At 35.7% G+C, this 24,542-nt stretch overlaps 1 protein-coding gene across 8 annotated transcripts in view; it reads left to right on the top strand.

The window, feature by feature from the left end:
- Nucleotides 1–24,542, top strand: part of LOC146000271 (DNA helicase MCM8-like) — a 67,300-nt gene that overhangs the window by 29,983 nt on the left and 12,775 nt on the right. For all 8 annotated transcript variants that reach the window (XM_083137741.1, XM_083137737.1, XM_083137740.1 and 5 more), the window contains 8 exons: nucleotides 1,700–1,804; nucleotides 3,886–4,044; nucleotides 6,199–6,418; nucleotides 12,183–12,343; nucleotides 13,139–13,351; nucleotides 14,203–14,336; nucleotides 16,302–16,524; nucleotides 18,957–19,118. In XM_083137741.1, coding sequence (XP_082993867.1) covers nucleotides 1,700–1,804; nucleotides 3,886–4,044; nucleotides 6,199–6,418; nucleotides 12,183–12,343; nucleotides 13,139–13,351; nucleotides 14,203–14,336; nucleotides 16,302–16,524; nucleotides 18,957–19,118 — 1,377 coding nt within the window. The remainder of the gene's footprint in view (nucleotides 1–1,699; nucleotides 1,805–3,885; nucleotides 4,045–6,198; nucleotides 6,419–12,182; nucleotides 12,344–13,138; nucleotides 13,352–14,202; nucleotides 14,337–16,301; nucleotides 16,525–18,956; nucleotides 19,119–24,542) is intronic.

Genomic DNA, 24,542 nt, shown 5'->3' with positions numbered 1-24,542 from the left:
GTAATAACTTTTATTCTGAGATTTCGGCCTGTGTATGGGACTGATGGTCACTCACCATCATGGAGAAATTGGGGAGCTACAAATGAGTAGCGTAACTCAGTCATGGAAACCTACAACAACGACTGGGGGTTTGTCGTGCTGACCACACGTCACCCTGTAACCAGTTGGATGACCTCCCACCTCAGCAGGTGGGATTGATGCTGGTAGTCTGTAGGAAGGCCCTGGCCCTCATGGGCTGTTGCACCACGGATAACTCTGCAGTTGTTTGGTTTATATTTTTGTCCATATTTTTGCTTTATTATATTTATACCAGGTGTGCCGGTTAATAATTCTTAATTGATCCTAAAGAAAACAAGTGTATCTGGGGAGAAAGGTAACATTCTTTATTCAAAGTATGCGCCATCGCTAGATATAATTTTGCACATCTGTCCGTCATATTGTGGATGCCCTACCAGAAAAATCATTCACATTTTGAGATGATCCAACAAGCCATTGTTCGACATCTTCGTAATTGTTAAAGTGTTGCTTTGCAAGTGAGTGAGACATCGATGAAAACAAGTGGTAGTCCGAAGGGGCTAAGTCTGGTGCATATGGAATTCCCAGCCAAGTGCAGAAATGGTGTCTGATGCCTTTCGCTGTGTGTGATGATGCGTTGTCGTGCTGCAAAATCACTTTTCCATGTCTTGTCACCCAATCTGGATCTTTTCCATGGCATGAAGACAGTCAGATATGGTTTGGCGACCAACATTTAACTTCTCTGCCAGTTGTTGTTGTGTTTGCGTATCGTCTTCATCCAACAGTGCTTGCAATTCGGCATCTTGGAATTTTTTCGGCTGGCCCGGGTAACCTTTTGTCTTTCAAGTTGAAATTACCAATTTTGAATCGTCGAAACTAACGCACACATGCGTCTTGCATTAGGACATTGTCACCGTACGTTTCCACAAGGATACGATGGCTTTCACTTGCAGTTTTCTTTTCATTGAACAAGAAAAGCAGGACGTGCCTCACAATCTCCTTACTTGGTTTGACAGTCAACATGTTTCCCACACAAACCCAATATCACAATCACTCGCACTCGGTTGCACATCTACGGCATTTTGACAGGTACTGTCCTGGCAACACACCGACGTAACAGTTGAGACTGTGCACCAACCCTTGCTTCCAGCGCCATCCAGAGACGAAATTAAGAATTATTAACCGGCACACCTGGTATGCTCAACCCACAGGGGAATGAACTTTCCCCCCCTAATTGTCACCTGCCATAAACAATGAAGTTGACATCATGGAGGTGATCCCCTCTACTCTTAATCTTCATTGAAGATTTATTGAAAGTTCTAACTGTAAAAATAGGGGGGGGGGGTTCTGATTCCATGCCCCTTTAATCTACTTGGGGAAAACCTCAACAGCAGGACACTGAAACACAGTTTAACCTTGATTTTTTTCCTCTTTTCAAGCATTTTAGGCACTTATTGACACTTAACAGTCATAATAGACAATTTTAGGCACATGAATAAGATAGGCATTTTGAGGCAAATACTGTATTACACACTGCTAAGAATCACAAGAGAATTAGGTGTTCCAAATTACAAATGCCATTTCCCATGGCAGATAATACCTTCTTTATACACCTATTTTAAGTTTTGAAGTATGCATATACCTTGATACTTTTTTGTAAGTATAATGTTTGTATTTTGTACAGAGAGAGGGTGGCAGAGTTCCGAGAACTATCGAATGCGAGCTGACTGAAGACTTGTTGGATTCATGTGTGCCTGGTGATGTGGTTACAGTTACGGGAATAATTAAGGTAAGTGTAGTCCTTGGTAAATTAAAAAGTAGTTTACTTATTACAATAAAGGAAACTGAAATATTTAATCAAGTGGAAATGTATCACATAGGGCTGATCTCGTACCTCTTCAAACCAATGACAAGGCTGATAGTCTTACTAGGTTCCATTGTAAGTTGTTCTGAGTAGTATTCAGAAAACCAGTCTGTCGTTGCCTTGTAATCAAGGGGTCCCAGGTTTGATACCTGGTGGAGACACATAGTGGTTCAGATCCCACTTTAAACTGTAGGTCCAGTTCTGATTAGCCTTACTGTGCATAAAGTGGACTTAAAACACCAAATCAGTCAATCATAAAGCCAGTCAAAAATATTGCAATCAAAAGTCAAATTCAGTAGTAGATGATGTTTCTACAGTTATGCTGTACCAAACGAGTATAGAATATTTGGGTAGATGAGTTGGAAGCTGGAAATATACTGTCGCATTTCTCCTAGCAGATGCAAATGTGCAGATGCCGTAGCCTTGCGCAGCTGCAAGTTACCCTTCTCTTCCTCCTACTTGAGCATTACTGATACTCCATTGGCCAGCCTGTGAGCCAATGAAGTGGCAAAACAAGGTAATTATGCTGATTTCATAGTTGAAATCCTAAAATCATAGTTAGATATGACAGAACGTTGCAACCAAACTTTTGCTACACAGACTCTTCACCATTATTACTTTATTTTATTTGTTATTGGTGATGATTTCCACCATAATTTTCATGTGCTTGTATGGGGCTTCAGTTCTTTTGCCTATTTATGTTTGCGTGCAGAGGTTCAACTTGCTTCAGCTCTGATGGAGATATGACATCAGTAGCTCCAAGCCAATGTAGCTGCCTCCTTTAACACTAGAAAGGGGTAATTTTGACCGCTCATAAGAAATGCATTTAAAAATTCTAATTATTTTAGAATTGAAACATATTTTTAATTTATATTATTTTCTGTGCTTTATGTATTGTAATCAAAGTGTTTAGGTAGTTTGTGATACATTTTGATTACAAATAAAAATGATAATAATCAACAACTGAGCACTCCATAATACATTTTGATTACAAATAAAAATTATAATTTTCAACAACTGAACACTCCAGAATACTGCTACTTGATGCCACATGTTCGGAGACATCCTTCCCCAGTCCAAGAAAACTACCTGCATGACGACATGTAAACTGTTACAAGTGGGAACATGCTGAATACAGGATGACATAGGAACTGCAACCTAATGCTGACATTGCAGCATGCATAAATGAAAATTTACAGGGGTCAAATTGACCCCTCATGCTGTTCTAGGTGTATAACGTGAAATTTCACATAAATAAATTATATTTTGTAGATTGCAATATACCATCTTAAAAAGGACAAAGAATTAGTCACAAAATTTCAAGGAAAAAACAAGAAAACCAGGATAGTTATTAATGAAACAGTGAAGGTAGGGGTCATTTCGACTCCTCCCGCTGTTGTAGTGTTAAAGCACAGTATTATGGTAAGAGACCTGTAGCAAGGTCAAGATGGAGGGATAATGTTAAGATGGACATAAAAGAAATCAGTAACGGTCGAAAAAAATTGGATTGATCTTGCCCAGGATAGGGACAGATGGAAGGCTTGTGTTGCTGCAGCCGTGAACCTTCAGGTTTAAGAAGGCTAGAGACTTAGTGACAACAATCTATGCTTACGAAAACATGGCAGTTGGATGATAACATGGTTGGCCATGATATCTTGTCATAATCCTCTTACATTTTTATTTATAGATATATCAAATCATCCTAACAATATGCATCTGCGTTTCAGTTTTAAGTATGCTTTATGCACAGATAGGCTAATCGAGACTGGACTTTCAGTTCAATGTGGGCACTGACCCACCATGTGCCTCCACTGGTTATTGAACCCAGGTTCCCTTGATTACAAAGCAACAATGTTATCACTGCCAGTGGCTATGAAATGTTTCTGTAATGAGCTATAGCCATCACATTTTTCTCCTATTTATTCAGGTTACTTATTGTACTTTTATTTTGTCCAATAAGTTTTTCAGTTTATGAACTACAGTGCATGATGTTGTTTTTGTTACAGGTCCACAACAGTGAGAATTTTAAGAAACGCAGTGCCTCAAACATGTTCCTTCTTTATATTGATGCCATGTCAATAATCAACGAGAAGAACAATGCTCCTGCTGGTTGCAGTTCTGGAATTGGGATTGAGTTCAGCAACATGGATTATTACGCTATAAGGGTTAGTTGTGGTAATGTTTTTCTCATGCAAAAGTAATCATGATTATTAGAAGTCTTTGCATACCTGATAAACACATGTGTTTTGTGACTTTTGCCTAAGAAAAGTTACCGACGTTAACTCTTAAATCCTACCACATGCAAACTCAGGGTTCCCGCTTATCGAGAAAAACCTGGACAAGGTAGGGATGAAAAATCTGTAAGTTAAAAAGTCCTGGGATTTAGAAAATGGCAAGAAGTCAGGGACTCAAAATTGTTATTTATACTTTCTAGGATGTGGGAATGAAAATAAATTACACTTTTTTCTAGAATCAACTCTCTGATGGGGGATAGTGTACATAAGAAATGTTTTTGAAGTTTATTTGGGTTAATTGATTTGGAAACATTAATAAATAATTTTTTTTTAAACTTCAAATTAGTGTATCACTTAAAACTTTGTTATTAGCATGCTAAAGCTGCACAGAATGGATGGAAATTTATTTCAAAATTGCCTGAAGAACTTTGAGAATTTGTTGCTTCAAAATGTTCTTTTTGTGTTGAGTTGAATTGGGTTGCTTCAAAATGTTCTTTTTCTGTTGAGTTGAATTGTTGTTTTAAGTTCACTTTATGCACAGTAAGGCTAATCGGGACTGGGCCTACAATTGAAAGTGGTATCCGAACCACTACGTGCTTCCACCGGGTATTAAATTGTACTTTTTGTGATTGCACTTTTTAAAGTTATCTGTTCAGTGTTTCAACACAAATACACATGTACCTTTCTTAAGAGCAAAGCACAATTAAAAAAACAACACCTGATTCGTGAACTTCCATTTTTAACTGGATCTCTTTGAACCATTGTTTTGCAATTTTTTATGTATTGTTACATGTTTAAATAATTTTTTGCACTTGGAAGATATATATTTGTATTTGTGTTGTAACACCAAACAAATAAGTAAGGAAAAAAGGTATTACAAAAAGTATATTATAAAATTAGTGTTTAATATAAAATTACTTTAGTTACTTGCACAATCTACAAGGATTTGGTAATCGTAATACAGTGGAACTTTGATTTTATGCTTTTCAGGGGACCAAGCTGAAAATACTTACAGGGTGGAAAAATGTAAAATCGAGAAAAAATTTATTGCATTTTGCTATGTTGGAACCATGTATAATGTGGGGAAATGTAATATCCAGGAACTAAAATTGAGGTTCCACTGTAATATTTATTCACAGAGTTTCTGATCAAAATAACAATAATTTGGTGTGTATGTCTATCTGCTTGGGTCCCTCCCTATTTTCAGTCCCCCCCCCCCCCTAAATTTGAGTGTTATAATTCGAGACCAGGTTTTAAAGGTGAAAAAAATGCTCTAAAAAAGACCAAAAAAGCGAAAATTATTGCCAAAAAAAGGAAAAAAAGGACTATAGTTTTTTGCACTCCACTAAAATTACTATTTTAAATGAAAGAGCAATATATACCATTCATATATAAAAAGGGATGCATTAAGTTTCGTATTAATGTATCTCTTTTTCTATGAGAGTGGTATATATTGTGCTATCATTTAAAGTAATATTTTTAGTGGAGTGCAAAAATAAACTATAGTCCTTTTTCATTTATTTTTTTAAGGTAAAGTACAGCAAATAATCTTACCATCTGTTTCGATGAAATCTTCCTTGCAACAGCTTACCGCATTCCATAGCTTGCTGCAACTTGTACCTGTCTTCACCATTTCACTGACACTCAATACTGTTGTCACTGTCACACAGTTAAGTTAAAACTATTCTAAAAGACTTCACAATAAAAGTCTAAATCTAGCAGATAAGTCCACTTTCAAATCGCTGCAACTCCCAACACTCATGGAGGGAAACTAAGGTAGAAGGTGCTTGTTGTTTCTTTCCTCTAAACTGCACTAAAATAGACAATTGTTGAATGTTTTGTTCAGGGAAAAAACAGTTGTACAAAATATTTGAAATCTTGTCAATAAAAGGACCAAGGAAGGGGGAAGTCAAAACCATGTAATCTTGTTGGTGGAAGATAATTATCCACACTGTTGTTATTTATTCCATGATCGATGTTGAATAATAAAAAAGGACTTCCCTTTAAAATCCGGACTCTAGTTTTGCTCTCTTTCATTGTGTTTGGTACAAAGAAAAAGCTGGCTATTACATCTCTTTCCTACAGGAAATCCACTCGCAGCCTGACTTGTTCCGTCTTCTTGTAAATTCACTGGCATCTGCCATTTACGGCCATGAAGTTGTAAAAGCTGGGTTGCTTCTGGCACTATTTGGCGGATCATCACATCACATGGACAGCCGAGGAGATCCACATGTACTCGTTGTCGGAGATCCAGGTCTTGGGAAGTCGCAGATGTTGCAGGCCTGTGCTGGCATTGCTCCAAGAGGTTTGTGATTGTTAGGGTCGCATGTTTATGGTGAATAAAATATCAAGACTTCAGTATAAAAACTAGGCACATTTCGGGAACAAAAGTTGTGTATACAATTTCATGTCTGTATTAAAATGGAGAATATAACCATCAATTTAACTGAAAAATTACACTTATTGTAAAAAATAAACATTTCCGTTCTAATAGCACATTTATGTAGTTATTAGAGTATTAAGTGTATTCCTGTGTAAAGGAGTCCATTTTTGCCTCTGAAATATTTGCAGTAGAATTGAACAATTTTAAGTGATTTGCCTAACTCTCAGGATAATTCAGGCTTCAGAAAGTGTCGCACTGGTAAATAAATTCTAAATTTTGTGGTAAAGAGTTTATTTTGCATTTTGAAGTTAATTTCGCATCATTTAGTGACAAAACGTGGTAGGAAAATGCACCTCGCACCTTTCAGAAACATGAAAAATAAACAGTGTGTGTTATTTCACATTTCGTATTTCTGTCAAAAATGAAATGTGCATGCCTCTAGTGATTGTGTTGCATTTTAAGTTTCTGCTTTCATCGCTCGCATGCGTTGCTTACTCTACTTGAACTTTAGTACAATAAAATTACATATGTTATGTAAAGAAGCAAATGTTCCTTGAATTGGCAACATTTTGATACACAGTAGAACAAAAAGTATGAACACTAATGAGGAGAAATAGGATAAAATGGATGTAAATTGTAAAGAAGCATTTCATTCTGAATAAAGAACTTAGTTTTTCAAAATTTGATAATAATACAAGAATTAGCAAGTTCACACCATCAAATGACATATTATCTGCCACATCATACAGTACAAATCAAGAATGGCAAAAAGGGTAGAAAATACAAGACCTTATCATAAGAAAAAACAACACATTAAAAATTTAAATCTAAACTTTATGATGATAATATGAGAAATATGGAAACCGATTTTACATTAATTCACACTACATATTTTACATTACCTTTATTCTATTTTGTTCCAAAATTTCAACTTGTAGAATGAAAACCATTTTGAATGACCATTTTATGTTTCCAACATTGCCTTGTTACATAGCTTGATAAAAATACTGTGAGTGTGTATTGAAACTTAGCCTATTCAAGAAATATATGCTTCTTTAGGTAACACATGGTCTTACTATATTGAAATATAAATATACTTTTAGTTTCTGACTTGAAGGTTTGTTGTTAGCATGGATTGCAAATAATGATGAGAAGGTATTTAGGAAGTGAGAATTAGCAGAACCTAGACTAAAAAATAAGGAAAATTAGTAGATAGAGTGAGTGCATAGCCATAAGAAAATCTTCCATAACAATAACCCTCATGTGTTTTAGTTTAGTGTGTGCTTATTTTGTTCATTAATCTTTATGCAGAGGAATCTTGATTTCAATTTTGATTTAAAATTAAAATGAAGACTACATTGTGGGCTGATTTAAAGTTAAAATGCATGATGTTCAAGTCTGATAATATTACATTAGTAGAGGCACATATTTTTGGTAAATAAAAAAAGCAATATTTCGGTACAAAAAAGGAGTCAATTTCGGGTTCAAAAGTGGTAAATAAAATAAAATATCGGTGTTTTAGCAGTGAAAAATTGGATGAAAAGTGGTATATAAAAAGACATTTTGGTTTTAAAATTGTGAATATAATCCTAAATTTGATTTAAAAACTGCACTTATTCCACAGAATTAACATTTCAGCACATTTATGTAGTTATCAGAGTATTAAGTTTATTTCTGTGTAAAGGAGTCCATTTTTGCTTCTCCAATATTAACAGCAGAATTAATCAATTTTCCGGAAATTGCATAACTCTCAGGATAATTCAGACCTCGGAAGGTGTTGCATCGGTGAATAAACCCTGAATTTCGTGTTTAAGAGTTAATTTAGCTTTTTGCAGTTTATTTTGCATTATTTCGTGACAAAATATGGTCACAAAATGCATCTCACACCTTTCAAAAACATGAAAAATTAACACTACAATGAATTTTTTCAAATTCGTTTTTTTCTCAAAAACGAAATATGCATGCCCCTATACATTAGTTATAAAAAATGCAATATTTTTATGGCCTTAAGTCAAGCTCCATACTGGGAACCTTACGCAGTGTGGACAAATTAAGGCCTAGAACAAGGCCACCAGTGTTTCCTGTACGCAGTGGTGTTAGTGGGAACATAGAGGTGGTACATGTAATATGCTAATTATTACATCATAACTAATTACAGTATACTAGTAGTGCAGTTGCCATGTGAATGACTAGGATAACTGAATTATGTATTAGAAAGATCATATAGCATAGAGAGGGATTGAATTTGCCAATATTGTGGCGAAGTTGTTGAAGTAGAGTTGGATCCTGGTGTCCTGGTATTCGATGCGAGAAACAGTAACTGTGCTTCGAGGACTTCCAGTTGCAATTGGCCACTGTTGAATTATTTTTATTTCACCAGGGTTCTTATTTCATCACGAATTTGTTTCATTCTGAAGGAAATGAATTCCAATTATGGGAACTTTCACACTGGAATGACCAGAAATAAGTGTTTTGGCAAGCTGCACATGCCGTTTTACAGGAGAGAGAACATTAAAATAAACTTGTTATTGGAAGTATGAGTATTATTTTTTTTATTTCCAGTATTACAATGTATTTCCAACATTTTACATGAAAATAAATTGTGACACATGTTAATAGTTTAACCTTTTGCCGCCCAAGCGTCTCGAACGAGATACCCAAAAGTAAACCTCACGGAACCAAGCGTCTCGATCGAGACGCTGTGTCAAGGTCGTAGTTCTTACGTTATAACTTTTCTATTTTTGGCTAGAATTTCGATTTTATTTTTTTATATTGTTACTAACACATGTATTTAACAGAAATGGTTTTTTGCATTTTTTTTTGTCTTCATGAAAATGGAGGGGGAAAGGTGGGAAAAGGGACTTCTCTTTTCAAGGTCAATTTTTTGCCGACAAAGGAAGACCAGCTTTGTTGTTCTAAAGCAATGCTTTTCACTCCCTCCTGCTAAGTGCATTCGAAGGAAGATGGTTTATCAGTATCCGATGTCAAAATGAAAGTTTTCCGTGAGGGCGCAAGCAGGGGGGAGGGGGAAGACTGGTTGTTGAATCTGCGTTGTGAGAATGGAATTTCGAAGCGTGCTGAAGGAAACCTTTGTTTTTTTTAGCACAAGTGTCCACAAGTGGCAACAGGGGTTACCCAGCATTGTCTAAAAATAGAATTTCAAGCAGCTGCAAGAATTGGCGCTCATTTTTTACTACGTTCTAGCTTTTCGTCCGTGAATGTTGTGCGTAGGTGTCGTTTTGTGCCCAAGTGCGAGGACATTTTTTGGGTGAAGTGAGAATTTTTTAAAATAATTTTTGGGGGTTTTCTGCCTTCCCCCTCCATATATACACCAAATTTGCATAAATTTTGCATTTTGTGCATTTTGACATTTTTTTTCGGGGGGCTTTTTTAAGAAAAGTATTTTTGAGGGGATTTCCCCCTTTCCCCCTCCATATGTACGCGGAATGTGCATAAATTATATATTGTCTGAATCTGTGATTCATTCTGCGTACAACGGTATATCTTTTATATCTCTAGGGCATATAGTTTCTGAGCTATAGTCATTTCAAGGTACCGCTGCATTTTGAAGCTTGAATCAGTGGCGTCCCGACCATTCCTTTTGGGGGTACAACTCAAGTTACATTGGTCATACGACAATGATGCAAAGATTTTTCTGTTTCTTACATGCCAGCGATAATTTCTATGTGCATTTTGAATTTTTCATATCCTTTTTTTCGGGCAGGTGGGGGGGGGGGGGGGGGCGAAACCCCATTTTTTAAAAATGTATTTTCAGGGGATTTCCCCCCTTTCCCCCTCCATGAATATGCCGAATGTGCATAAATTATATATCGTCTGAATCTGTGATTCATTCTGCGTAAAACTGTATATCTTTTATATCTCTAGGGCATTTAGTTTCTGAGCTATAGTCATTTCAAGGTACCGCTGCATTTTGAAGCTTGAATCAGTGGCGTGCCGACCATTCCTTTTGGGAGTACAACTCAAGTTACATTGGTCATATGATAATAATGCAAATATTTTTGTGTTCCTTACATGTCAGCGATCATTTCCATGTGCATGTCGACACTGTCATGTACTTTTTTCTTGGGAGGAGGGTGGGGGAACCAATTTTTTTTCCCCGAAATTTCCCCGCCACATATACGCCGAATTTGCAAAAATTTCATATAGTCTGAATCTCTGGTTCATTCCGCGTACAACGGTATATCACTCATCTCTCTAGGGCAATTAGCCTCCGATCTACACTCATTTAATTGAAACTCTGCATTTTGCTCAAAATCGGCTCTGGCAATAGAGGGTTACATGTGAAAAAGGCCTTGGGCGGCAAAAGGTTAATAATATATTATTTAAGTGTAAAATTACAGGCCCATGTAGACATTTATATATTATAATTTAATAATATATTTGCTTGGTAGGTAGGAACGGCAAAACAAAAAATACCACATGGTAGCCTGAAACTACCTGTTTCCAATGTGACTTGATGGTTTGTTACATCTCAAATAGGTTTGGCATAAAAAATTCACACAGCGACCCATGCTTTTGGCACTGGTCAAACATTGGAAAACACATTTTTTGGACTTTTCAGCACCCTGTACTGATGCCCCTGGGTCGTTTTGGGTAGTATCACCCATGTCACCTTCGGGATGGATACCCTTTTGATCTCTGCCATTTTTTACTTTTTACCCCTACCCGTTCCAGAGAGACGCCTCTGGAAGAGCCCTTTTTGGAATGTCCCTGACACCATAACCGTAGCTCCATCCACAAAACATTTTTATTTTTTTATTTATTTATTAAACAAATGATGCCACAGAACATTGTTCCATTCAGGCATACATACATTTTGTGCATTATATATAGGTATTTGTGCATAAAAATTGTTTCACTAATTACTATGCAGACGAACCCCTCACTCCTTTCTCCACTGACCCATTTAGGTTCTTTTGAATGATTGAAATGACATACTGTTTATATCAATGCTCGGATCATTTGCTACCACTTCATTATAATTTTTACCCATTTTCCACATCGGAGATATCTTTACATAATTTGTTCTAGATTTTGGTACATGAAACAACCTGGGTTTCTGTCTGGTTCTCATTTGAGGTACACAATATTGTAATACAGATACTAACCCATAGAGTCTATTTTGTTATTTACCATTTTATATGTAAAATGTAAAAACGGGGTTCCACTGTAGAAACAATTGTAGAATTTCTTATGTCCCACTCTGATAAATTTTATAGAAGTTATATGTGCAAGGGGAGTCAGTGGGAATTATATCCCCTTCGCTAATGGTACAAGTATCCTAACAAGAACATCTGAAACGATAGTAAAAAAAGATGGGTTAAATAACAAGCTTGTGTCAGTAACCCTTCATTTTACAACAAATCTGGAAACATGCTGCATATATTTAATGATAATAATTGTTTATGCAACTGTTCCGTTGATACTAACGTTATAATCAGTCTTAATAAAAGAGAGATTACAATAAATATACAGTAGAACCACGATTTTACAGTATGCTCATTTCGTATATCATTGGGTGTTTGTTATTAAAGCTTAAATCCTTAGTTACGCCACTGAGTGTAGTAGTTCATAAATCCATTATAAAAATCCCCTTTATTCATGTGTGTGATTTGGATTTTATATTCTATTTTTTTCTGAATGTCTTCGTCATTTGATCTTACAGGAGTGTATGTGTGTGGAAACACAAGCACGGCATCTGGGTTAACTGTGACCTTGACTAGGGAAGGGGGAGGAGACTTTGCTTTGGAGGCCGGGGCTCTTGTTCTGGCAGACCAAGGATGTTGCTGCATCGATGAGTTCGACAAAATGACCACTCAGCACCAGGTTAGTCTCTTACCTGTTTCCAAATGAGGGAATAAAATGGCAACAATATTTTAATATTTTATTATAGTCAAGCTTTCCTTGGGTTTCTTACTTGTCGGGATTACGAGACAGGCAAATAGATTTCACTTTTCACTGTACTTGGCTTTCTAATTGAGAATATTTAATAAAATAATGTCTATTCTTTACTCATTTTCCAAGAGTGTGAAGTAAACTCCAGTTATTTTTTGTACATTTCATTGAGCAGTTAGTTATTTATTAAATTAAAACATTGCAGATTGGTCTGGGAATTTACATAACAGTATGTAGGAAAGTCAGGAATTATGATTTATAAAATGTAAGTGGAAAACATGGTAATATATGTAGCAAATGGTATAAAATATTACAATTAATGTACAACAAAACAAGTATTTCCTATTCATATGATAATCGGAAATGCATTGAAATGTTTTCCAAGTCACGTTGTCACCTTGAATCATTTACAATATATAATTTATTAATAAATTTCAAATTATAATTTTTTGTTGATATGTAATGTATCTTGCTAATAACAATAATGAGTTATTAAAAGTTGAGTATGTTAGAAACTTATTTTCGTATGTGAATGCTCTTCTGCTGATCGATTGTTGTTTAATGTCATTCCTAAATAATGACAATTGAATTTTTTGCAACAAAAATACCGCACAATAATAAACTGTCAATTTTTTAGGTGCCAACTGTATTTTTGAATTGTAAGAAACATTGTGTAAGAGTTATACTAGTTTTGTGAGTATATTAATTCTTATTGTAATGTTGCAGGCAATATTGGAAGCCATGGAACAGCAGAGCATCAGCATAGCCAAGGCAGGAGTCATCTGCTCGCTGCCGGCAAGGACATCCATTTTGGCTGCTGCAAATCCCACCGGAGGCCATTACAACAAAGCAAAAACAGTGTCTGAGAATTTGAGAATGAGCCCAGCCCTTCTGTCAAGATTTGATTTGGTCTTTATATTGTTGGATCAGCCAAATGAGGTAACTGTTGGACATTGCCATTATTGTGTGTGTGAGTATGAGAAAGTGAGGGAGGTACAGTACTACCAATCCGATCTCAGACTACTTGACATAAGTAGCCAAGGCAAGCAATACACTAAGAATTCTATCTGAATTTGGTGGGACTGCATCTGTCGTGACAGGAGCGTGATATAGTCACTGAAACTGGTGCATCACTCATTAAAACATACAGTGGGTGATGAAAGTAGTGTTACCATAGTAGTATGTAGCTTTTGTAAAGATGTAAGAATTTTTGAACATTTTGCAATATCCTGTAGCCGGCGCCCGTAGTGGAGTGGTTAGCACATTGCGCTACGATGCCAGGGTCCTGGGTTCGAATCCCGGCCTGGGCATGGATGTTTGACAGTGTCCATTCATCAATTTCATCATGTCATCACTCATCCACATCTTTGCAAATTAACCAAAACTGGCACAATAGTGAAGTAAAATAAAGCAAATCAATCAATCAATCAATCCAGTATCCTGCACTGATAGTTACTTCTTTTTAATAGTGTACAATGTTATATCACTTGGAATCACTTTTGAGCAGTATTAATTACTAATTATAGAGACACATTTTATGTTTGTTTTTAAAATGTATTAAAAATAATTTTGGATAAACGGATTTTCAGTGTATTCCAAATTTATGAGTCTTTCGTTTTCAAGACAATCCTTCATTACAGTAATTAATGTGGTGATTTAAAAGTTATGTTAATATTTACAACTAACCAAGAATAAGTGTCAATATTAGGGTATTTGTATTGATATTTTTGTTTTTTAGCATCACCTTTCTGTCACCAATTATTAATTGATAATTTTTGTTTTTCTTTTAGCAACTAGACAGCTTGTTGTCGGAGCACGTAATGGCCTTACATTCTGGCCGTAAGCGGACGAAAGATAGTCAGTCTGGTAGCCACAGGGTTTCTCAACAGTCATCAAGCACTAGTACTTCAGATCAGTCCCTATAGTAAGTCTTTCCTGTCTTTTAACCTCCTTTTAATCAACATGTTCTAATGTTCGATTCCTGGTGGAGGCACATTACTAGGGTTGACAAAACTAAAAGTATTTCAGCTGCCAGCTTCTTTTTCTCAGGAGAAAGCTTTTCTTCTATTTTTTTAAAAATACAGGCTAAGAAAACAATGAATTCAACTAAGATAAGCTATGAAATGTGATCTTAAAATATTAAATTTATTAATTGATGCAAGATTGGATTAAAAGAAATTAATTTTTACACCTGAGTGGCCTCCCTTAAAAAGGCTCAACTGTTAACAGCATGTATAACTACGTAATACATTCTAATATTTGAGTGTTTCTACCATATCACTGTATGGCTAGCAACAGTACAAAAAATATAATGTAATGTTTATGATTATGATTTAATGATACATGTGAAACAGAAAACACACAAACATTAAAAAAACATACTTTACTTGTTATTTTTTTTGAAAAAAGTAATAAAAATTTCCATACGCAAACTTGAAATATTAAGAAAATAAGAAGTGTAGAACTCAATTTAAAAATTCAGTCGCTTGGTGAAAATTTTCAGGGACCCTGTATTTTTCTACCCCTACCCATTACACAGTACTTTGAATTTCACTTTAAATTGTAGGTCCATTTCGATTGAAACTATCTCATCATACTTTGCCGAATGACTTGTATATGTTTCAAACCTTCACTATGAAGCAACTGATAAAATATGATTGGTTGTGTATTTGGTGCTAACTGCAGATCATTAGCTAACATACAACACTTAGTGATAGCATAGGACAGAATGTATAGTGACAAATTACGTCAGTAGAAATTGCAATACGCTTTTACAGATTTAGTTCTCTGATAACAGATAAAGTTATTTCACTGACTACGTAACTGAATTATTACTCCACTAAACTGGCATGCAAGTTGCTACCCACAATGTTATGTTAATAACATGTAAAATTACAATGTATTTTCAACAAAACGGACACATTCCTGAAATTTTGGTTAACCACTTGCATTTCCCTCAGAAGATAGCAGAAAGAAACTGGAAAGTTACATGCTGAGAAGCTCACTGAAAAGTTAGGAAATTTTGCAAAAAACTGTTTTTAAAAAACCTCGAATAGTCTACAAACTGGTATTTGCTTGCCAGGATTAGAGAGAGAAAACATTTCACATTTTCTTCATCAAGCATGTTGATTGTAGGTATTTTGTGTAAAAATGTTTTATATTTTTTTGTTCATTTATTTTCAATTATATTGAATAATCTTTACTCATTTTAATATAATGCTAAGTTGAAGACTTAACATTAGCATTTTAAAGAATTATAAAATAACCTATAAGAAGTACAGGGTGCATCACAGGAAATGGACAATTTTAAAATAGATAGAACTCCAGTAATGTGTATAAATGAACATTTTATATTCCATAATGAAATGATACAACATCACGTGCCATTTGAGATTAAGTGTGGAAAATAATGTCATTTAAATGACGACCGTTTCGGCGAATTCAAATGTGGAGTCACTCATTGAACTGCTCTTCTACACTCTCGAACAGTTCTTGGGTAATCAGTCCCACTTGCTGCCGAATGGCATCCTTAAGTTTGTCTATAGTGCGTGGCTTTTCAAAAGAGCTGCTATGTTTCAATAATTGACTCACCACTTTTAACGAAACTGTCGTACGTGAACATACAAGATGCTCTAATGTTTACGGTGCCATGACTGCATTGACATTGCATGTACTGTTGCCACACTGATCCAAACTGAGCCGAAAATGGCATGCCCAAGCAAGAATTCTCAATTTGAAAATCATCCATTTCCCATGATGCACACTGTATTTAAATAATCTGGAAAAGTCAGGGAATTTGGTTTGTCAAAATAAGTGAGAAGCCTGGCTAATGATTAGTGCTTGCTGACTGGGAGATGGTTTGTAAATAACAACATTTCTTCATTTGCAGCAATCGATTGAAGCTCTCGTCTGGTGAGGTGATTGATCTCATCCCTCCACCGCTATTGAGAAAGTACGTTGCGTATGCTCGCAAGTACGTTCACCCTAGCATTTCTCCAGCAGCCGCAGCTGTTTTGCAGCAGTTCTACCTCCAGCTTCGAAAGAACCACCATGCGATGGACTGCACTCCTGTCACCACTCGGCAGTTGGAATCGCTTGTGAGACTGACACAGGTAGACTCCTGCACGTTTTTGCTTTAGTTAAAGTAGATTTGAGAATGTGTTACACTTAATTCCATGCAAATCATAGATAGCATCCTAGAATTTTGAAATATTCCCTTCAAAATTTTGGTGCTGCTTCACATTTTATGAATCCAGTGGAACCCTGAGTCTATATTCCAAATTTCATATTATCCATCTTACATAGTAAAATCTGGGACAATTTTACATTTTGTACTGTTGAAACCATCAAGATTGAATGTATGTGAGAAATTTGATGCATCCTTTCCCCTTGGACTAATATTTATAGTTGTTATTTTCCTTTATTGTTGTACAAATATCTACAGCAGTGCTCGAAAAATTGTCTTCAAAGCTAGGCGCCAGCTCTGAAAATCAGGCGCCAGGAAACCACCTATTAGCAATTGTGCATACTACAGTATGTTTCAAAAGTCGCACAATCCAAACTTTGAAAATGTATATAATGAAAATCGTAAGAGATATTTACACCGGGTTTTTTGCACTAAACTAATCCTGTAGGCTATCACTGGGTTCATAAATTTATGTTAGCATTTATCTAAATAAAAGCAATTACATTATTTAAAAAAACATTGTTAATTTTCTGAAAACATCTGAGAACTGATTTTCAACAATAAATACCAATTCTTAAACAATTTGTGGGATCATTTGTTGGTGTTTGACTGATTGTAAAACAGTTGCTTTGTGAGGTACAGCAGAAGCAGGGGATTTTTCTTGGAAAACCTCTTGCACATGAGTGTAAGAATGAGTAGTAAAACACACTTCAGCAATGCACACACACTGCTCCAATGAGTACGCCATGCTGAATCAATTAAGAAAACAGACACAGTAGCGGCGAAAGTGAGCAAAGAGAATTCAATGTAACCAGGGGCAGTCTAGGATTCTCTCAAGAGTCCAATTTCGGCACAAAATCTTGATTTACGGTTTTTCACGTAAATGTATAGCCAATACTTAGACACATCTTGCATGCGACTGTTGGCAATATTTCGACCTGCTAGTGTTGCCATATATGGAGATATGTCTCAAAAATGGCACTTTTCACTCAACCCATAAAATCGCCAGTCAAAAATTCATCAAATATTGCACATTACAAATATTTATTTATGTACTCAGAGTTTCAGAAACAGTCTTATTTGGTCATTTTACACTGAAACAACAAAGTAGAAACAAATATAACAAAAGAAAATAACAATAACAAGATGGGATAGATTGTCACAAATGACAGACTGACATGGCATCAGTCATTAAATGTCTAATTATGACCCTTCAATAATTTCTTCCATACTTTTCTTACTCAGAAGTTCATTTTTGGAAAAATTTGAATGCTACTTTCCGTCAGTTATTAATTTATATAATTTTCTGTACGGAGTGAACTGATAATTTTAAGCATTGAAAAAGATCTCTATGTATGAGGCTTTATAATGCAGAAAACACAGTGTAAATATCTCTTACGGTTTACATGATATACATTTCCAAAGTTTGTGTTGTGCGACTTTTGAAACACTGTATAAGATGCTGAGCATCACGGTATTCGAAACATCGCTAAATTATTTGAGAAAGCAGGAAATGGGGTGTTGGGGGACAAACGGTAAGAAATTGTTACGGACTCTCTCGAATGTTCACAACATTGATAAAAAAAAAATCATATACTAACTTACACTGTACTGCAATTTGAACTTAGAATCATCAAAATTTTGACGTATTATAGCAAAAGATTACAGTCGCCAGGCTGAAATTTTTAGTCGCCATGGCAACCTGGCGACCGGGATTTTTCGAGCCCTGATCTACAGTATTGTTATTTTTAATCTCTGCAACTTGTTTTCTGTGTTTATTCAATATTTAAACCTATAACTGATGATGTCACAGAATAGTAATTTACCTGTATGTGTATACCTTATAACACCTGTTGCAGCTGTAAGAATTATGGACTCTGTTTTGTTTTTGGTTTTGGTTTTTGTCCTTTAGTTTTTGGTGGTGTGATAAAGAGTTGTTAACCTGTATGACACTATGCTTTTACTCACAGTTGGACTCACACATATAAGTATTTTTCTTGGTAAGAAGTGGAATATTCTTCATTTTCTTGTAAAAACTTGACTTGGATTTTATGTGAATAACAAACTAAGAAGTGTTACCCATAACCTAAGAGGCTGCGAGTCCTCATGTGAACATATGCTTGTGTTTCATTAAAATAATGTTCTTTAGTCAAGAAAAAAACGTGTCAAATTGTAAAATCCTAGTCCCGCTATATTAAAAATATTTCCTAGATTTTAAATCTTCTGCATTTCAAGTTCTTTAGTCATAGACACCTGATTAATTTGTAATATGTACTATGTAATTAATATAATGTAGGGGTACACAGACTTCTTGGACACCCTATATGTAGTTTAATAATTGTGTACGCATATCAACAGGCCAGAGCTAAGTTGGAGCTGCGTGAGGAGGCAAGCGAACAAGATGCCCACGATGTGATAGAGGTGATGAAGTTCAGCCTTGTCGACACTCTTTCTGATGAATTTGGAACTTTGGACTTTCATCGATCCATGCACGGTTCTGGAATGAGTAGCAAAAATCAAGTAAGTCTTGTGAATCCAATGTGGAGCTTCCTTTTTGTGACACTTTTGTTGTAACTTTGGGCTCCCACATAGCCAGATGGTTAGCAGTGTTGTATTTAGTGTGGGAGGCCCTAATTGTGGTCCCAAAACCTTTATGTTGGCCCAATATTGAGAGTTAGTGTAAACAAATTGTAGTAGACTCTGGCCTAGAATGGCAGATAACAATGGTGTTGAAACTATGTACAGACCATGTGTTGTCCAGGAAATATCAGCTTGGTAGACTTTGGCTGGCAAAGGGCTCTTGTGCCGTGGATTTAGCACTTCTAGGCCCATTTGCTGATGAGTAGCAGCAATGTAATCGTAGGTACCGTATTTGCTGGCATATAAGACGCACCAACACATTTTTGAGGTCACTGAATATTGCATTTAATTTACAGTATTTCAAATATAAAGCAATGTGTAGGTCTACTTTCAACTTTTTACTTTGACAGTGCTTGCGTATCCATGTGTATGAACTCTACATGACTGGAATGCTCTCACACACTGCAAGGAAGCAAGAAAAATGATCTAACTCAAAACAGAGAAAAATTCCATAATAGAAGGTAATCATGAGTATCAGCATACAAGATGCACTTTTTTTTTTCAGACCTATTTTTAAAGGGAAAAGTGCATCTTAAATGCCAGCAAATACAGTACCTGAGATTAAATTCTCTGCATGTTTTGTGGTAGGGTTCAGCTCAGGCTTGAATTGATACAGTTTTGAAAAAAAAAATACTGGTATGCTACTGCATTGAATATGCATATTTTGAATATTTGTTAAATTGTTGATGCAGTATGTTCGTAAGTCAAAGAAAATACTCAAAATTATTTTCTAGCAAATGGAACCATTGTTTACATATTTTCACTGGAAGAAAAAGCTAAACTGAATCTTAGTAAGTTAAAACTCTACAGTGACAACCTCCCCAATGGCACAGTGGTAAAGTCATAATCAAGGGGTCCCAGGTTCGATACCCAATGGAGGCACATTACACAGTAATTTGGATCCCACTTTAAACTGTAGGCCCAGTCCCGATTAGCCTATCTGTGCATAAAGTGGACTTAAAACTCAACTCAAACAAACCGTGATCAGAATTTTAGCCAACACTTCAAGCTCTATTATGAATATGCCTGTCTAGTTCATGGAAAATGGTCAGTAATATCGTTTTTTTTTCATCCTGGTGTGTAACATGAAAGTTGCTAGAAAGAAAATTGATGGCCTGTAATTGACTGTAGTGTGGGATTTTTAGTTTTCTTTATTGCAATTTGGAGGACTTGTTTAAATTTGTTTTTATCAAAAGTATTTTCACTTCCAAAATCAGTAAATAGTCATTTCTTTAGGCAATTGCAAGTAAGAAGTTTTCTTTTATATTATTTTTAGTCACAGAATGTGCTTATAGGTTTCATACCTCATATTTTTAATATTATAAAGCAAAATCTTCAAGTGGTGTTAAATTAATACACTCCTCACAAAAGTTTGGAATATTGTTATACTAGACATAGGTGATAGGTACAACCATGGAATGCAACAACACATGCTCTCTGTCTGTCGGCTGAACATTCTTGTGTTTTCGCCAACATATGCCTATCACCTATTGCCTAATACAACAATATTCTGAACTTGTTGTGCCTAATATAACAATATTTTAAACTTATTGTGCCTAATATAACAATATTGCAAACTTTGTGTGAGGAATATATTGTGGAAGTAATCATATACAAAGACTTTCTGTGCATTCTATAAACATGTGTATTTCTTATAGACTACAAGACAGTTGTTGTCATGTGATTAAACTAAGAAGTATTGTTGCAGGTTAAATTTTTGTTAACAGGTTAAAAGTTCAGAAGTAATATCCAGAATTTCATAAGCTTCTGGTGTTAAAATAATGTGCCAGAACATTGTAGGTTCTGGGTTGGTTCACCTGGACATGGGTGTTCCTTTGTCTTTGTTTCATCATCATTCATTCTCACGAACATGATTAGTCCACAAGCAAGGTAAAAAAAATGTGTACGAGAAATACACAATTAAAGATCATATATTTATTTTCATCATAATTAATACAGGCTGGCACATATTGTATCTACCAATTTGAATTGGCAACCCTCAGAATGCATGTGTGGCATACATGCAGATTGCGGTGGTGGAAGCCTTCATCCAACAGGCACCTGCACCAGTCACTGTGGTTGAACAATGAAAATCGCCATGCACCTGTTCTACAAACACACAGCATTCTGTGGTGGGTTAGACAGTGGAGAGCCAGGGATAATATTGTGAACTGTCAATTGCCGTGAAATACGTGCTATTCCACAGGACATGTTGAGATGTGCATCATGAAAGTGTTAAATTTTAAGCCATTATTCAAACCTGATAATCCATAATGATAAATACGCCGAACTGAACTGGAAATAAGAAGTTTTATTTCTGTCTTCTTCGAAGCCACAGAACAAGATGAACAAAAAAAATTGAGTCGCTTCACAGAATATATCACACATGAAAAATTTATGTCAACATATTTGAGTATGAGAATCTTTTTGAAACAAAATATTTTAACACTTCTCCTTACTCAAATTATTTACCATAATTATTTTAAACCTAACTGTGATACATATTGTAATGCACAATTTTAGATACAGGTTTTGTTAATAAATCTGCAGTCATATCATTCGTTGGTTGATAAACCAAATAAAAATCTCCTTGTTGAACAGCATCCCTAATATAATGATGTCGTACATCAATGTGTTTTGTACGCCTATGATGTTGAGAATTTTCAACAGTTTTATGAGCATTTCAATTATCATTAAAAATTGTAATTGACACCTTAATATCAATTATCTCTGATAAGAAATTTTTCATGAATTGTGCCTCGTTGGCAGCATCACCCAAACTATAATACTCAGCTTCGGTACTTGAGTAAGCAACGGTTCGTTGTTTCCTTGATTCCCAATTTACAACTGAACCTCCAAATTTTACAACTAAACCACTGTATGATCTACGATCTACCAAATCATTAGCCCAGTTAGCATCTGTGTACACTTTTACTTCATTTCCACCTTTTAAGTTTTTAATCTAGTGTTCCTGCCAAATATCTCAAAACTCTTTTTGCTGCAACCCAGTGTCTTACATCATAACAATTATTGAATTGACTGAGTTTACTACAAGCAAAAGCAATATATGGTCGTGTACAAACTGCTAGATACATGAGACTACCTGTCGTATACCAATTGAACTTGAACGCCAGACCTGATTATTAAATGTTGTTCGTCATTAGTCTGCGCATTGTTCCTGTCGAGTATGTATGAAAAGTCATAGCCGTCGTTCATGACGAGGCTTCTCGCATTTATACCATTATGTAAGTTATTGTAATAATTCTGTTACTGTGTTGGCGAATTATACACTTTTGTTTGTGTTGAAACTTCAGTCGTATTCTTTACTCCATTTCCTGAATAACCGAAGAACAGAGAGAACCCAAAACTCAACAATGGCGACGAGGATCTTGGAAACTTCATTTGATACTTACTTCTCGTAATTTTACATATTTCTTATGATTGTTCTTCAAGCTGTCTGTTGGAGGTAAGAATCTCTGTACACAATGCAAAAGTTGTCACAATTTTCTGAATTCTGCAGGGAGCAGGAAAGTATTAAACAATACTTCGATAGATTCGAGCATTTCTGCAAAGCTTCGAACATTCCCGGTGATAAAGCTAAGCATGTTCTATTAGCAGCAATAGGGCAGAGAACGTATGCTGATTTATACAATCTCATACAACCTAAATCAATATCAGAGCTCAGTCTTGCTCAAATTCAACAAACATTAATCCGCCATTATGAGCCCAAGAAGAATCTCGTACTTGAAAGGCATAAGTTTTTTCTTATTAAACAGAAAGATAATCAAAGCATTCCTGATTTCATTGTGCAAATTAAAGAGCAGGCCTCAAAATGTGATTTTGGTGATCTCATCGATTCAATGTGTCGCGACGTATTTATTCTTGGTATGAGAAGTGTGCGTGTTAGAAATAGACTGTTATCAGATCCTGATTTGACCTTGAAAAAGGCAATAGATACGGCCATGTATCTCAACGAGCTAGAATTAAATGAGGGAATTGTTAACCAAAGTCACTCAAAGAATGCTGTGGAATATTCTGAAACTCCGACTGAATTCACTTCGCGAATACAAAACAGGTACAAGGGCAATCTTGGAATGAACATCAGACAAAATAGAGCTGATACAAGGAATATTGATAACAAATCAAACAATGATTCTGGTAAACCGTGTGGTAATTGTAATTCTTTTCATCCTAACGGGAAATGCCCAGCTTTCGGGGCTACTTGCAGATATTGTAAAAAGAAAAATCATTTCTTGACAGCCTGCAAGAAGAGAGAATATAACAATTCTAGCAAAAACAAATTGGTTTCTAACACAAACATTGTGCTTAACGCACGTATCAATGAAAGATCTATCAATGTTCCAGCTTATTCAAAACCTACGATTGTACCAAACAATCACAGCAATTTCAAGCAATCACATTTTTCAGATTTTAATGTGCCGTGCATTCCCATAGATTACAAATTTGCAGATATTTGAGAAGAAAAATCTAAGAACGAATTTGTTGATTACAGCGCCGCTGGTATCCGATATAACGCTCAGTGTCCAGAAATTTTCACTACTTTCGTTACTAAAGAAAGTGAATCTGTTTGGCATACACAGGGATCGTTGTTTATCGACTTACAAGTCGACAATTCTAAGATTACATTCCTAGTGGATACAGGTTCTGTCTATACTTTAATTGACAGTAGACAATTTGAGTCTTCATTGCGAGGTTGCACTATACGCAATTTTCCTATCATCTTGAAAGCAGCAAATGGTAATAATCTTGGTGTTTTAGGAAAAGTTAGCGTTGAAGTTGTATTTCAAGGAATGAAACATGACTTAGATATGATTGTTGTAAAGACAAAATTGAATCGTGCGATTATGGGTTTGTCTTGGATTGACATTTTCATGCCTGAATGGCGGAACATTTTTGTTTCACATGTTCCTCAGATGGTTGCAACTACTGTTGAATCATCAGCAATAAAGGAACTGGTTGCGAATCTAAGGAAAGATTTTCCTATATCTTTTGATGGTGACATGTCCAAGTCGATCAAGCGCTTCGAGATAGACTTGCCATTGAAAGACGATGCTACACCAGTGTTCAAGAGATATTACGACGTCCCGTACTCGCTTAAGGAATCAGTCAAGGATGAATTACAGAAGTTGGTTAGTGACGGAGTCATTGAACCGATCAAATCATCATCGTGGGCTTCTCCTCTTGTTGTTCGTAAGAAAAACGGTGAATTAAGGCTATGTGTGTCCTACAAGAACACTGTAAATCCGCAACTTAGGAAGATGGGACATCCGTTACCTAAAATAG

This window comes from Lepisma saccharinum, chromosome 16 (assembly GCF_977018435.1).
Source record: "Lepisma saccharinum chromosome 16, izLepSacc3.1, whole genome shotgun sequence".
NCBI lineage: Eukaryota > Metazoa > Arthropoda > Insecta > Zygentoma > Lepismatidae > Lepisma > Lepisma saccharinum.
Note: the sequence above shows the minus strand (reverse complement) of the source record. Positions and strands in the feature narration are given on the sequence as shown.